This window comes from Crocodylus siamensis, chromosome 1, assembly GCF_052110815.1.
Source record: "Crocodylus siamensis isolate JL-2025a chromosome 1, ASM5211081v1, whole genome shotgun sequence".
Classification (NCBI taxonomy): Eukaryota; Metazoa; Chordata; order Crocodylia; family Crocodylidae; genus Crocodylus; species Crocodylus siamensis.
In genome coordinates, this window is record NC_143395.1 from 170,515,597 (window position 1) to 170,529,369 (window position 13,773).

The 13,773-nt window shown below is 50.3% G+C and overlaps 1 protein-coding gene and 1 long non-coding RNA gene across 2 annotated transcripts in view; one reads left to right on the forward strand and one right to left on the reverse strand.

Moving 5' to 3' along the window:
• Nucleotides 1-6,393, reverse strand: part of LOC149873652 (uncharacterized) — a 78,519-nt gene extending 72,126 nt beyond the window's left edge. Inside the window, exons 1-3 of the long non-coding RNA XR_016439875.1 lie at nt 6,135-6,393; nt 5,172-5,292; nt 976-1,079 (exon numbers count right to left, since the gene is read on the reverse strand). This is a non-coding gene — a long non-coding RNA (uncharacterized LOC149873652). The remainder of the gene's footprint in view (nt 1-975; nt 1,080-5,171; nt 5,293-6,134) is intronic.
• Nucleotides 6,394-9,066: 2,673 nt separating this feature from the next.
• Nucleotides 9,067-13,773, forward strand: part of ESRRG (estrogen related receptor gamma) — a 516,894-nt gene continuing 512,187 nt past the window's right edge. The window contains exon 1 of the mRNA XM_090048878.1: nt 9,067-9,175. Coding sequence (XP_089905004.1) covers nt 9,174-9,175 — 2 coding nt within the window. The 5' untranslated portion in view covers nt 9,067-9,173. The remainder of the gene's footprint in view (nt 9,176-13,773) is intronic.

Consider the following 13,773-nt stretch of genomic DNA (forward strand, 5'->3'; position numbering starts at 1 on the left):
CAGGCGTGAAGGACTACACATGGACCCACGTACAGTAGGGTCCATACGAGGGGGCCTGAAGGACTGCATGTAGGCCAGCCTGCTGAGAGAACAAGATCTGTTAGGAGGGGCCTGAGAAGGTAGACCCATATGGGAGTGTGATGGCGAGCAGTTCTGTTCCTACCCTAAATGAGTGCGCTGGCCCATGCTGGGGCCAGGACCAGAACAATTGAAGGGCCAAAGTGCCCACCGTGACGGACAGCCAAGGCTAGAAGCTGGGAGTCTCAACTGGCCTAGAGGTGAGGCCAGGGCCAGTGAAACCAAAGGTCCCAGAAGGGGCCACAGCCAGAAGGGGGACAGGGCTTAGGGAGTTTTGCTGCCGAGAGCGAGGCTAGAGTAGACAGCCTGAGATGGAAGGATCCAGGTGGAGTCTGAATGCCAGGCAGGGATAGAATCAGGTCCAGTATTGGGCCAAAGCCACACTGTGATGCCATCTGCAAGGCATGGGATGCGATGTAGGGACAGTACAGAGCCATGTATTATGTCCTTGGCATCAACAGTAAATGGGCAGCCTCCCAACTTAACACCTATTAATTGGTTTCATCAAAGGAGAGGCAGGTGGGTGAGCCAATGATTTGACCAGCCATGAGACGGCCCCCAGTCCCAGAAGCAAATATATGGTATTTTGTTTTACTGCCATATGTGAATTGAAAGTCTCATTTACTGCCCACTGTTCGAATCAACTTCTGAAGAAAAAATAATGATTTCCTCATTGTCTTTTTCTGTGGCTTTCATCCATCTATATAATGCCTCACATACACCCTTCAGGGGCAAGGTACTGATGGTTTCCCTCTTTTGCTAATTTTTCTGAGCAGCTAAGGCACAAAGAAATTATGGACCAGTGTCCTTTTTATTTCTGGTGTTCAAGTAAAAGTATCTAAGTCTGATTTCTTTTTTTTCTTCTTTTTTGGAGACCTTAGAACACTAACTACTTACATGTGGTGCTTATTCTGTTCAATGCACAGTTCTAACAACTTCAGTTGCACCTGTGGAAGCTGAGTACTCCTGTAGATTATGTCCTCCTATTTCATTCTTGGCACCTGGAAAATAAGAAACACATGAGTAGTCAAAACTTTTGAAAAGTATGTTTTAAGTGACTTGTCCAACGTCACACAGCAGGTACAAATAGAATTCAGTTCTCCACGGCTACATTCTCGTAATCACGAGACCACCCTTTTTCCCCCTAATGTCCCCTGCTTTCCTCATTAATCACGTTTCAACTTCTTCAATAATTGAGGAAGGAATCCTATAGGAACCAGCCTCTTTCACTGCACAAATCTGATTTATCCCTAAAACAGGTCCACCCTGTTCCAGGCAGGAGTCCAAATACGGGGATCTTGTGGAAAAGTAGTATGTAATTATTTAATGAAAGATTGTATCATACTTCATATGCATAAAAGGATGTAATTTGGTTTGTAAACACACCTTTAATGTAATGCTTCTGGGAGGCGGGGGCGGCATGGGGTAGTGGGTGGTGGCACTCTGCCTCCCCCTGCCCCCCATCCCTGTGCCTCTGTCATTCTTTACAGGCAATTCACTAGTTTACCATAATATTGACACTCACACGATGCACCACGAGGACTGGAATCCTTACTGCACATTTGAGCTAAGGGAGCAACTGGAAGCAATGTTAGGTTGTCCCAGTCTCCGTCTCCTTCCCCAGCCAGTCTTAGATCCTTCCTCCAAGTTTTTCATTTTCTCTGTTTCTCTTTCTACCAAGCTCCAGGCCCTGTTTCCAATTCCCAGTCATGGTTTCTCTCAGTAGTCCCCCTTACATCAGTCTGGCTTTGTCCCCACTCCAATTTGAAATGGACAGCTTCATCCTTCTTGCAGCCTGCAAGCCAGTAGAGAAGTTACTGAAAGCACTGGAGAGATGGGCTCCCAGGTCCACCACTGCCTTGCCTCAACAACCTAAAGAACCTAGGAGTAACAACAGACCCCAGGGCTGCTCCATGCTCAGTCACTTTTTGTAGGTGGCCCCTCACATGGGGGTGCGCAAGACTCACTTATGCTCAGTGATGATGGAATCCTAGAGACTTTAGTCATTAAAATCAATAGAAGTCTCCATTGAGAATGTATGAACAGTGATTCTTTTTTCAAAGTCATGTAACTTATTCATATTTGAGCAGATATTTCTGCATATTCTAAACTGCTGGCAAATAGACCACTTCCTTTTTTTCCTTCCAAATTTCAAATCTCAGCTCTAAAGCATGTAGGGTAGAAAAGCATTTCAAAGAAAAAATCTCAGAGAGCTACAGCATGGAAAAATGCAGCCTCAATAATTTTAAGTGTTGCAAAGTAATAGGAACATCAGACTAGGCGGGACCTCCTGGACCAATGAGCCTGGTGTCCTGTGATTGCAGGAGCTATACACCCTGTTCTATACCTCAAGTTCCACTTAAAGCTGTCAGAGATTTTGTCCCTGCTACTCTTACTGAAAGGTTATTCCAGGACCTGATTATACTAGTGGTTAGGATCCTTCTTGCAATTTCCAGCCTACATTTATTCTCAGCCTACATTTGTTCTTGTGCCAACATTGACCTTTACTTCAAATAAACTTTCCTTCTTCCCCCATGTTTACCCCCCACAGCGTATCTATAGATAACAATCGTATCCCCTTTCAACCTTCCTTTTTTTAGATTAAACAAGCCAAGCTGTTTTAGTTTCCTTTCCTGTGGCAGGGTCTCCAGCCTGCTGATCATCCTAGCAGCCCCTCTCGGCACCTGTTTCAGTCTGAGTTCACCTTTCTTTAACTTGAACAGAACATATCTTATAGTAGCCTGTGCTATAATCTCACAATACTTTTATAGATTCTCCCTTGAGGATTTAGAGGCTAAATAACATCTCAAAAAGCAGCAATATGGTGGGTAAGCACATTTTGCCCGTTTTACAGATGGGGAATCTCAACTGTAGAAAGGGAGTTAATGGGAAAGCTGAGTATAGAACCCAGGAAGCTAGAAGAAGTTTTCAGACTGGATATACGGGAAAAATTTCTTCACAGTTAGTGTGACCAGTGTCTTGAATAAACTCCCAGCAGGGGCTGGAATAGACTCTCAGCAGGGGTGATGCAGGCACCTATCTTGGAGATTTTCGAAAGGAGACTAGATGCACACCATGCTGGGGTTATTTGACCCCCGCAGTCTTTTCTGCCCAGAGTAGGAGGGGCTGGATCTGATGATCTCATAAGGTCCCTTCCAGCCCTAAACTTCTGTGAATCTGTGTGATTTCTAGTCTCCCATTGCTATAACCATTGGAGAAGTTTTCCTCACTGTGGAGTGTGACTGTATTCCTCCATTTCTTGTTTCCCTTCCTTCTGAAGTTGTATTGTGCTGCTTTCCTTCACCCACATCAGGAATAGATGGAATACATCCCTATTATATTTCCTAGCTGTTTAGGATTGTGACTCCTGTAGGGTAGGTATCTGTAAATAATAAACTGATCAGGTATCTGGGTCAGAACAAGCCAGCCTCCTAACATTCACTCCTGTGGCTTGTGTAAATGTCTGCATAATGTGGCAGTGAGACTTTGCAGTTGGAATGCAAAGCTCACTTTCTAAGAGAGCTTAATATGCACAGTAATAGCAGGGCTCAGGAGGGAGGAGAGGCCCAGAAGAAGCAACTGCTCCAGGTGTTTGTAGAGATGGTCTACTTTGCTTCTGTGACTAGTTAACTCCAGGCCATGGACTTCAGTGCTCCAAAACCTCTTGCTAGGTGAATTTCCTGCAAGCTAAAGGTACCACTCAGGGGTGCCAGAGGCCTGAAGTAAACAAGCTGTACAAAAGTTCATGCCACTGGCTGACTCCCTTAGAAAAGTCAGAAGAACAGCTAACTGCTGGCAATAACTGATGAGAGAGCATCATGCAGCAGTGAATGCCTCGTAAAAACATTCCCAACAACAACAAATTCTCCAGCTTAAAGACTGCAGCCGTCTTCAGCACAAAGAGTTGCCAAATCAAACTGCTGACTCCTTTTTTCTTATCAAAACACCACAGCATACATCTTAGCAGCCCAGAGTAAATCAAATGCAAGACCAGCTGGAGCTAGCCAGCTCTTGTCTCTCCCTTGATATCAGGTGTGTGCTGCACTTCTGTGGCAGATTAATTTATGATCTCAAATGACTGTGCGCACCTAAAACTTTCAATAGGACTATTAGGGCGATGCCACACATGTCCTGTGGAAAGCATTTTCTCTGTGTAAAGATGGAGCTCTTCCCCATTGCTGCAAATATTCTCACGTGGGTACCCATGACTTTGTTTCCTATATTTCTTTGTTTAATCAAAACCTTTCCATCCATAATGTGAGGACTGAGTGAAATTCAGGGACAGATACAGCAAGCGCCTGGAACTGAGCATCTGTGTCTGCTGATCCCTCCATCTTTTGTCCTTTAGCATTGTTTCAGTCTTGCAAGGGATGTTTGAAGCTACCCTTTAAATAAAAGTGAAACCAGGAGAGACTTAGACCAGTGTTTGTGGTTTGCATCAGCTTTAAAACTGATCTCTCTCTACCAGGTCATTCTGATGAAGGTCTGTAGAGGTTCAAAGTATAGAATAGCCTGTTCTATCCAAAGTCAGGAAAGATTGTGGCTTTGTTTTTTTTTTGTTTTGTTTTTTTTCCAAATCAACCCTTTAATTATTATCTGCAAGAGAAGTTATTGTTTAACTCTTGAGTTATACACTGCCTGCTCTGCTTGTGGGAAGGCAAGCACATAAGATGCTTCAAAGTGGATGGCTGGGTGGAGGGTGGGGAGCAAACATTAGTGAAATAGAAGTCAGGGAGTGAAAAGGAGCTGCTGTTCCTGCCCAGCTGGCTCCTGTATTATACCTTGTATTGTTAGCAGAGAAACAAGCTGTGGAGACTGCCTCGATGTGTGCAAGATCAGTTTCAATGTGGTGGCTTGTGTGGCTCCAGCTTCCTGCTCACCCTGCCTGCCCTGTGCACCTTGAGCATTTCAGCACCGTCTCCCAGCCCCTGCTAGAAAAGCACCTAGAGAGAGAAGCAGCCCGGAGCCAGGCACCCCTGCCCCTGCTGCACAGGGATCCTCATTGCTCAGGGACACAGCTCCCTGTCTGAGCTTTTCCTTGGGGGGGGGGGGGGGCTTGGACACAGGGGGGAAATCCTGGTTAGGCTCCTGACCTTGAAAACTTGGACTCTGAGTCACTTCTGGGTCCTTTCCTGGCGCCGGAGGGATCAGAGAGCGCAATCAGTCAAGCTCTTAGGCTGCTACCTGGGTGTCTCCATCTTGATTTGCTTGACTCTTTGGGGAAAAAAAAAGAAAGAAAGAAAATCCTTTTCCAAATTGCAGATTTGTCTAATTCCTTGGCTACAGAAGGCTGAGTAAAATCACAAACTGCTTCACTAGCATAGCATGGTCAGGCGTGGGGTGGGCAAAATAACTGTATATTCCCAACCCACACAACACCTGTATATTCCCAAGATACACATACATACACCCACACCTGTATATTCTCCAAACACACATATACACACACCCCCCTCTATATATATTCCCAGCACACAGACCACACACACCCTGTGATAATTACCCTCCCAGCTCAGGCAGTGCAGGCACACTGTCCCTTTTTCCTGTAACATGCATTTTTTTTGCACAAGTCCAGGTCAATATGTTAATTAAAAGTGAACCTAGATCAGTCCCTTGCAATCCCAGATATGTTTAAGAGCATGCAATTAACGCATAAGGAAAATCTTTTTGAAGACACCAGAACTTAAAAGAAAAAAAAACAAACAAACCCCAGGGGTGAGGCTTCCCCTTACCAGAAACTAGCACTGGCAAGGGAAAAAAAAAAAGGCATTGGAGAGGTAATTACCCAGGGGCTCCAGTTTTGAAGAGGGTCCTGCAAAATCGCCCCTAAATAGGAGATGGTAATTTGATTTTTTTTTTTTTTTTTTTTTTTTTTCCTGAGCACTACAGGTGCTGGCTGTGTTTCCCCCTCATTTCCCACCCCATGTATATTAAGCAGCGGGAGAACATTGCTCCATTGTCGATGATGACCCCAGCCTCCTCTGAAATCTTTCGCTCAGCCGTGCCAAATTGCAAAGTGGGTCTCTCTGAGAGTGCTAGATTGGTTTTATAATTACCTCGTGGTCCAAACTTCTCGACCACCTCCTCCTTTTTTAAGAAGAATGCCCTTCCTTATTAATATTTCTGTTCTGCAGCCAGCCCCCCATGGGAGTTTTGCCTGAGTAGAGACTCCAGGATGGGGCCCCGTGCGTTCAGACAGGCTTGCAGTCGACTTGGCCTTCTCCAGGCCTCTCTCCAGTGTACCGGCCTCCCGCCTTCTCCATGCCCTGGGCTCTGCCCCCTCTGCCCGGGCTGCCGGGAGCTTGGGCTTTGCCGCCGGGGAGCTCGTTTGAACTCTCCTCCCCGCGCTACATGCCTGGCCTCGGCTCGGGGCTGTCCCCTTGCGACGTGGCCCCCGCCCATGGGGCCGGGCGGGTCGACTGGCTGCAGCGGGCACCCGGCCCGGCCCCTTCTCCTCCTCCTTGGGGGGGTGTGTGTTGTGTGTGTGTGTGTGTTGTGTGTGTGGGGGGGGTTCCCCCCTTTCTCCTGTGTAGGATACAGGCGGTGAATCATGACTTTCCTTCTGCTAATGGTTTATGAGGCATGAGATTGGAAATGGATGTGGCTGGAGCAGAGCACCAGGCTAAGAAGCGCTGGAGGGAGAGAGGCTCGCAGCGGGGGGCGGCCAGGGGGCCTGGGCTGTGGGCTCCTCCGCCGGGGCGGGGGGTGGAGACGTGGGCATGCAGCACGGGCAGCGCGGGGGGCCTCAACTTGCTCCCGGAGTCGCTTCGCTTCGCTTCCAGTCTCCTCTGTCCTGTCCTGGGCGGGACGTGCTGCCTCTGCCCGGGAGGCCACGGCAAAGCGCGGCTGACACGAGCTTGAGGAAGACTGGCGCGCACGGATCTGTCTCGTGCCTACACACGTCCCTCATGGACACGCGCGGATCTCATACACTTCTCTCACAGCTCCCCCATGGACACACTTGCCTCTCTCTCTCGCACACACGTCTCTCTCGTGCAGAAACACCTCTCTCAGTCACACACGCCTCTCTCTCTCTCCCACAAACACACCCCTCTCACACAGATCTCTCATGGCCACACTTACGTCTCACACGCACACACAGATCTCTCTCCCATGCACACACATACACACACAGAGATCTCATACATAAAAAGATCTCATGGATACACACAAAGGTCTCGCACACGTCTCTGTCGCGCGCGCGCACACACACACAAATCCCTCTCTCACACTGATCTCCCCCCCCTCCCCAAGATCTCACAAGATCTCTCTCATATACAAACCGCTGTCTCTCACGGACACACACACACATCTCACTCACACAACGCACCTCTCTCTGTCTCTCTCACACACACGCGGATCTCATACACAGACAGATGCGTCTCTCACACAAACACACACACGCGCGGCCCTTTCTTTTGTGCTGTGCAGCGTGTGAGCCGTGCTTCAGAGCAAGCTGGGCTGCCCTGCCCTTGCCCCCCAGGGGAGTTTCCTTCGGAGCTACCGCCCCCCCCCCCCCCCCCCGCGTGGGGCCGCCGTGCCCCAGAAGCGCGTGCTTGGTGGCGCAGCCGGCCCGGCCCGGGCGAGCGCGAGCGGGCCCCAGCTGTCCTCCGCCCCCGGGAGACGCGCCGAGAGATGTCTTTAGACAGGTCAGCAGTTCCTCCCCAACCAGCCCTGACAGCTACCTGTCAGGGGAGCAAAACCTCTTCATCGCTGCCCGGCTAGGATCCTCGGGAGCAGCCGCAGCCCCCCGGCTGCCACTGACCCAGCCTCAAGCTCCCTGCAGATCAGTGTCCCCCAGGGACGGGTACCCGTCACCAGGAGGGATGAGCCACCAGAAATCCCAACCCCCCCCCCCCGTCCCACCAGGGACCAGCGCGGGGAGAAGGAGCCCGACCCTGGCCCCGCCACGGGGGGAGGGGGACGTTTGCCTGCCCGCCCCGGCTCTGCTCCCACCCCCAGACCTGCTGGTGCCGGGGGGGGCACAAACACCCCCCCCCCCACGTGGGGTAGCACAGGGCAAGGGGCTGGGCCGGGCAGCTCTTCTCCCTACTCTGTGTGAGTGGAGGGGACACGTTGATCCCTATTCAAAATGCGGGAGGGAGATCTTCAGGACCCAGTGCAGCGAACGCCCCTCTGACAGTGCCCCTCAGGATCGGTCTAGTGCCCGCCCCGGAGGGTAAGGTGGGAGACGGGGTCCCCTCTGTCTTTCAGTCCCGGTGCAAACTTTTTCCCCACCGCTGATTTCCCTGCCACAGCAGCTCCCAATTTTATTTTTTTATTTTGGGGGGGGGGGGAGGGGCGGAGCTGGGTGAGTGCCCAGGGCTGCCGGGTCCGTGCCAGCCCCCGGCCGGGGTCAGAGGCAGGGCCAAGCTCTCTCCCACTCAGCCGGCACTCGAGGAGGCGGGGGTGGTGAACAAACCGAGAGGGGCTTGACTTTGCTGGGGAAACGGAGGACATCAGTGCCTGGCCAGTCCTGGGCAAATCGCCTCCTTTCTTCCCAGCCAGTGCCCAACAGATCCCCCGACCCTGGCCCCCCTAGTGCTGTCCCGCTGCCACCTCCAGGCTGTGCCCTGCCCGCCCCAGCTCCCCCTCCTCCACACTGCGGAGGGGAAAGTCAGTGCTAATCCAGGTCAATGTCTCCCACCCTTGGGAGGGCTGTAACAGATGATGGGGGGGGGACCCAAACAACAACAAACAAAAAGCCCCCTCCCCAACACACACAATCATAATAAAGTCCAGTTCCTTTCCACCCGCTCCCAACTTTAGCCCTGGCTGCTGCCCGGGGGGTTTTAATCTTACAAAGAGAAAGGGGGGCTCCCTGCGCAAAATTACGCCTTCTCCTCTCATTTGTTAGCTGATTCCATCAAAAAGTTCGCTATTTATAGGCTACACACAGGGAGCCGGAGGAATGCAAACCCTCCCGTGCTTGTTCCCTTTGCAAAGTGACCGGTCCTGCAGCATCTGATCGGCGGGTGCGTGCGTGCGTGTGTGTGTGTGTGTGTGAGCCAGAGAGCCAGCTACAAGCGAAGAGGGGGAGAAGATCTCCAGCCGAGAGACTTCTTAATTGCTCCGAGCTGCTCTGCCATCCAGCCATGTGAGTACCCAGCCATGATCACCTTTTGCACAGATGGTCACTGAAATCAGGCACCGACACTTTTTGCCTTTTTTAAAATCCTTCTTTCCCTTTCTCTTCCTTTATCTCCCCGCTTCCTTTCCACCTCTTCCCTCCTCTAGGTTTTTTTTTCTTTCTTTTTAGTTGTAGTTTGCGCGGTTTCTCCCTCCCGAAGAGGAAGAATGAACCGTAGGCAAATGTCAAGGGGGAAATGTGCTGAAGAAAAAGGAAAGAAGGAGTGGTGAAGGAGGGAGGAGGAGGAGGGTTTTGCTAAGCGATCGCCTTCTCCCCTGAGTTCGAGCCGGCTGGGAATTAACAACAGAAAGATAAGGCAGGTTATATCTCCCCTTCCCCAGCTCTGCTTTTCGACCCCTAAACAATGATACAAGTCTGGAGAGGGGGATCGATGTATAGGAATTTGGGAAAGGAGGGAGGCTTGATGACAACCGCGTGTCTAAAGAAGTGGCTGTCAGACAGCTCGTGCAGACCGACAGGTAGGGAGGAACGCAGCTTGCCCAGGAGCCCGGGCTCCGGGAGCACAGCTGGGAAGCAGAAGGCACGTCGCACAGTGTGCTCTCCAGGCTCCGCGCCGCCTCAGCCCGCTCCGTGCACGGGGGGGATGGCCACACGTCCGGCCCCTGCCTGCATGCTTTCCAAGGCATCCTCCAACCTCAGTGTGACCCCAGAAGTGAAGTCAAGCCCCACACGGTGCATTTAAGAAATTGCCCAGTTGACTCAGGAAGGGGGAAATTGCGATGTGAGATAGGGAATGTGGCTCTTGGGAACGTGGCTGGAGAGGTATGGGGGATGCAAAGCCTGCTAGGGACCCCGGGGGGTGGTGAAAAGTGGGGATTTGCTTCCAGCAGGGAAAGGCACTTTTCTCCAACAATACTTGAGCTCTGATAGTGCACTCCCAGGGCAGGGTAGCACTACACGAACAGAGTCAGGGTTATCCAGGGCATAGGGCAGTGCTCCCGGGATGTAACCTCCCTGGCCATTTAAACACAAAGAAGAGGGAGAGAAGGCGTTTCACTCGGAAATCCAGAGAGCACGGTGAGTGTGTGCATTTGCTCCTTTACTTTACCACCCAAGTTCAGGAGAAGCCAAGGCTTGTCTTTGTGTTTGGGTCCTGTATTTGCTTGAGCAGACTTAAAGCACAGATGATTTAAGGACGAGCGCACACAAAAGAACAGGGGAACTTGCTTCTAACTTTGCTGCTTCCTTGCGGGGGGGGGGGTGTGTGCTTTGGATCTAGTGCCATTTATAGGTGGCAGTAAAGCTTCCTTTTCAACCAGCGGCCCTGGAAAGGCAGCATCAGAAAGAAAAAAAATAACCCAAAACAAATCTGGATGCCTTACTGCTTCAAAGTGTTAGACAGAGCCAGCTTGTACCTTACAAAGTCACAGCTCCTCTTGGTCGGGGGGAGATGTAAAAAAAAGGAGAGGATGCTCCGTGTGTTCCCTGACCCCCCTACTTCGGACTCATTCAGTTCACACTCCCAGGCTACGTGCAAGACCCCCCCCCCACCTCCTCGCCTTTCAGAAAAGTACACAATACAGGGCGCAACCTGAGAGGCTGCAAGTGGGCCAGGGCCCCACGGTACGTATCCGAGTACACATATCAGAAGAAAGAAACCCGGTTAAAACAAACAAAAAAAAGAGAGATCAGTTCACATCAAAGGGCGAACAGAGGCGCCCAGCAGGAGAAGCTGGGAGTAAATCGTTGCGAGTTACAGCTGGCAGCTGCACTTCTGTCTGCACCCTTGGTGTCTGTCGGCGTCCTCCACGCCCATTGCCGAGGCAGCAGGTAGCGGTGGCTCTTTTGATTGTGCATCCTTTAACCCTCTTTTAATTAGGATCGCTAAAGTAGGACACGCCGGTGAAAGATGTTTTCAGCATCCACCTACCTCTCTGCCACCCGCAGAATTATCTGTTAACCTTTTGCCCCTGGCAAAAAACCGCCCCCCCCCATCATGTTTTGCCGCCTTGTCATCCGCCCAAATGACAGTCTATTTGGGAAAAGGTTTTTCCATTAAAAAACTCAAACCCTTAAAGCAGCAACTAGACGACTAGCTTCAAAGGGCTTTGCTTGCTTAGGGACGAATCCCAGCTCTCAGCATTTTGCAAGACTCCGAACTCGGGAGTGACCCCTTCTCTCCTTTGTGTTTGAATGTATTTGATGACTCCCAGGAGATCTGCTTCTCGGGCTTTGCCCACGTAGTGACGAGGTGAGGAACAAGTGCTGCTTAACTAAGGACACTTGGAGTTGTAGCCCTTGGCAGTTCAACCTAGGACGCGTCTGCTCTGTGCAGCTCGGGTGGTCACCGTTGAACTGATCCTGACACCCCCACCCCTTTTGCTCTGATTTTTCTAACGATGACCAAGGTTGATCACTCAGATTACCGCTGATGAAAGAAAGGATCTTGCCAAACAAGCGAGGCGTTCGGAGTTTTTTTCGCTTCCAAGCTAGGAACCGCTTAAAAAAGTTGCCCTCCTTTTGATGGGCTCATCATCCTGAATGGTCTGATCGCTTTGATGGTCTCATCTCCTTGAATGTTTCAGCCACCCCTCGGCCATCTCAGGCTTACCTCCAGCCTTGGGGTCTGTCCCAAACTCACCCTTGTACCCCACGTGGGATTATATTCGCTGTCCTTAGTAAATCAACTACAATGATAAATAATACCCCCATCATCCTTTCTGGTTATTATTAGTGTGTGGACGAGAGAGGAGTTTAAATGTAACCCTTACATTTGGATATATGTGCGCGCCAAGGAGGGTAGCAATCCCCCTTTCCTTCTTTAAAAGACAAGGACAGGAGGCATTTATTTTCTACGGTCCAACGGTGATTTAATTAAGCTATTATCCCGCCCATTCAAACCTGTTCAAAGTGGTTTTCCCTCATTCCCTATATTGCATTAAAAATACAAACAGAGGTCTCTAAATGACTTTGAAAATAGTTCAGATTGTTTCCATTCCTTTCATCCTTGCTGCGTGGCGGCTGCCCCGGACTCTCGATTCAATTCTTAGTACGACGAGACCCATTTGAGCATAAGTTATAGCCTGGCATTTGCTTGGCCATCTGAAATGATAGAAATCGTACTAATATGTAGCAAAGAGAGGCGGGGGGAAGCGGGACCCATCACCAGGGGGTCCCCATTGCAAAGCTAAAAGGATATTTTTAAACTAACGAGATCGCTTTCAAGAACAGGATGCCACTAGAAAAAGGTAACTAATGCCGAGCGCAATTCAGAAAGTTTCAAGCTATCCATGAGAGACAAAGCAAGTGTTCAGGGGAACCAAAGAAGAAAAGATCAGCGACTGACTACAGTCTTGCTCGTGAGGTCTTAAAAAATACACCTCCGTCGCCCAGTTATCTTACCACTCTGTGGAAGGGAGAGGGATTGAGACCCTAGCCATTTAGCACAAGACGTGTGTTGATAGTTGGGCAGTAGAAGAACACTACAGACGTCAAGGACGGGAAGGGACCATCCCCAGTCATCTCCCTTCTTCCCCCAAATGTGTGTCCTCTCTGTGGCCAGTTTGTGCAAAGCGTGTGTAATGAATCCAGCACTTGGGGTTGTGGGCTCCCCCCCCAACACACTTTTCTTAAGCAGCAGGGGAAGCGATCAGAAAGGTCCATGCAGGTTTAGGGAGGAGGCGCACAGCTCGTTACGGAAGAACAAAAGAGCCGGGTGCAGACGTCACAATGGCCAGTGTCTCAACGTTCGGAGCCCGCCGCCACAGCCCCGGGACTCCTGGATCTCCTGCGGGGTCACTTTCTGAGTCGCCTCGCCGAGAGCTGGAGGGAAAACGACTCCTAAGTAAATTCAAACTTACCAGCCCTGTGAAGCACTGGTATTTGAGACTTGCCAGGCTGGATTGGACGTGTTGCCTCCAGGCTGGAGTTGATGCCGCATTTGCTACCCAGGCAAAACCCCACTGCAGTCACAGAACCAGTTCTGAAAGGAGCCAGCCTCCCCCACCTTTTGTGGGGGGGCAGCAGGGGAAACCTGGGCACCAAGATAGTCTCTTGTAGAGGCAGCTGAAAGGAAGGGTTACCTTGCTCTGAATTACTGCACTTCACACACACTGTCCCAGGCATTAGGTGTGGCATATAACTCTTGCAAAGAATCAGCATGTGGCATTGGAAATAAGATTGGGCTACAGTTGCCAAGAAAGAAAGAGAAATTAGGGTTCAGTGTGGGCCCCAGAATTCCCTTTTACCTACCTTTTCTCTTCAGCTGAACTAGTCTTGCTGCTGCCCCAAAGGGGAAAATACCCAACATACAGACAGAGCATCTATTTTCAATGTTGGGAAGAAAAGACAGGTCAGACTGATGAAGCATTTCTAAACAGAACAGTTGCAGGGTGAACATATTTAGAGTTTGATTATTTGGGCTGTACAGAATAAAAATCCCTTTGGCCTAATCAATTTCTTACCAGTGCCTCTTTTTGTGGCACATTGAAAATTATCAAAGTGAAGCCAAGCAGCTAAAAGAAAAAGCCATAACATTGCTTATGTGAAATCATACAGTCCTATTTGTATTGAGAATGGATACCTCTGGATAGTGGAAAAAAATC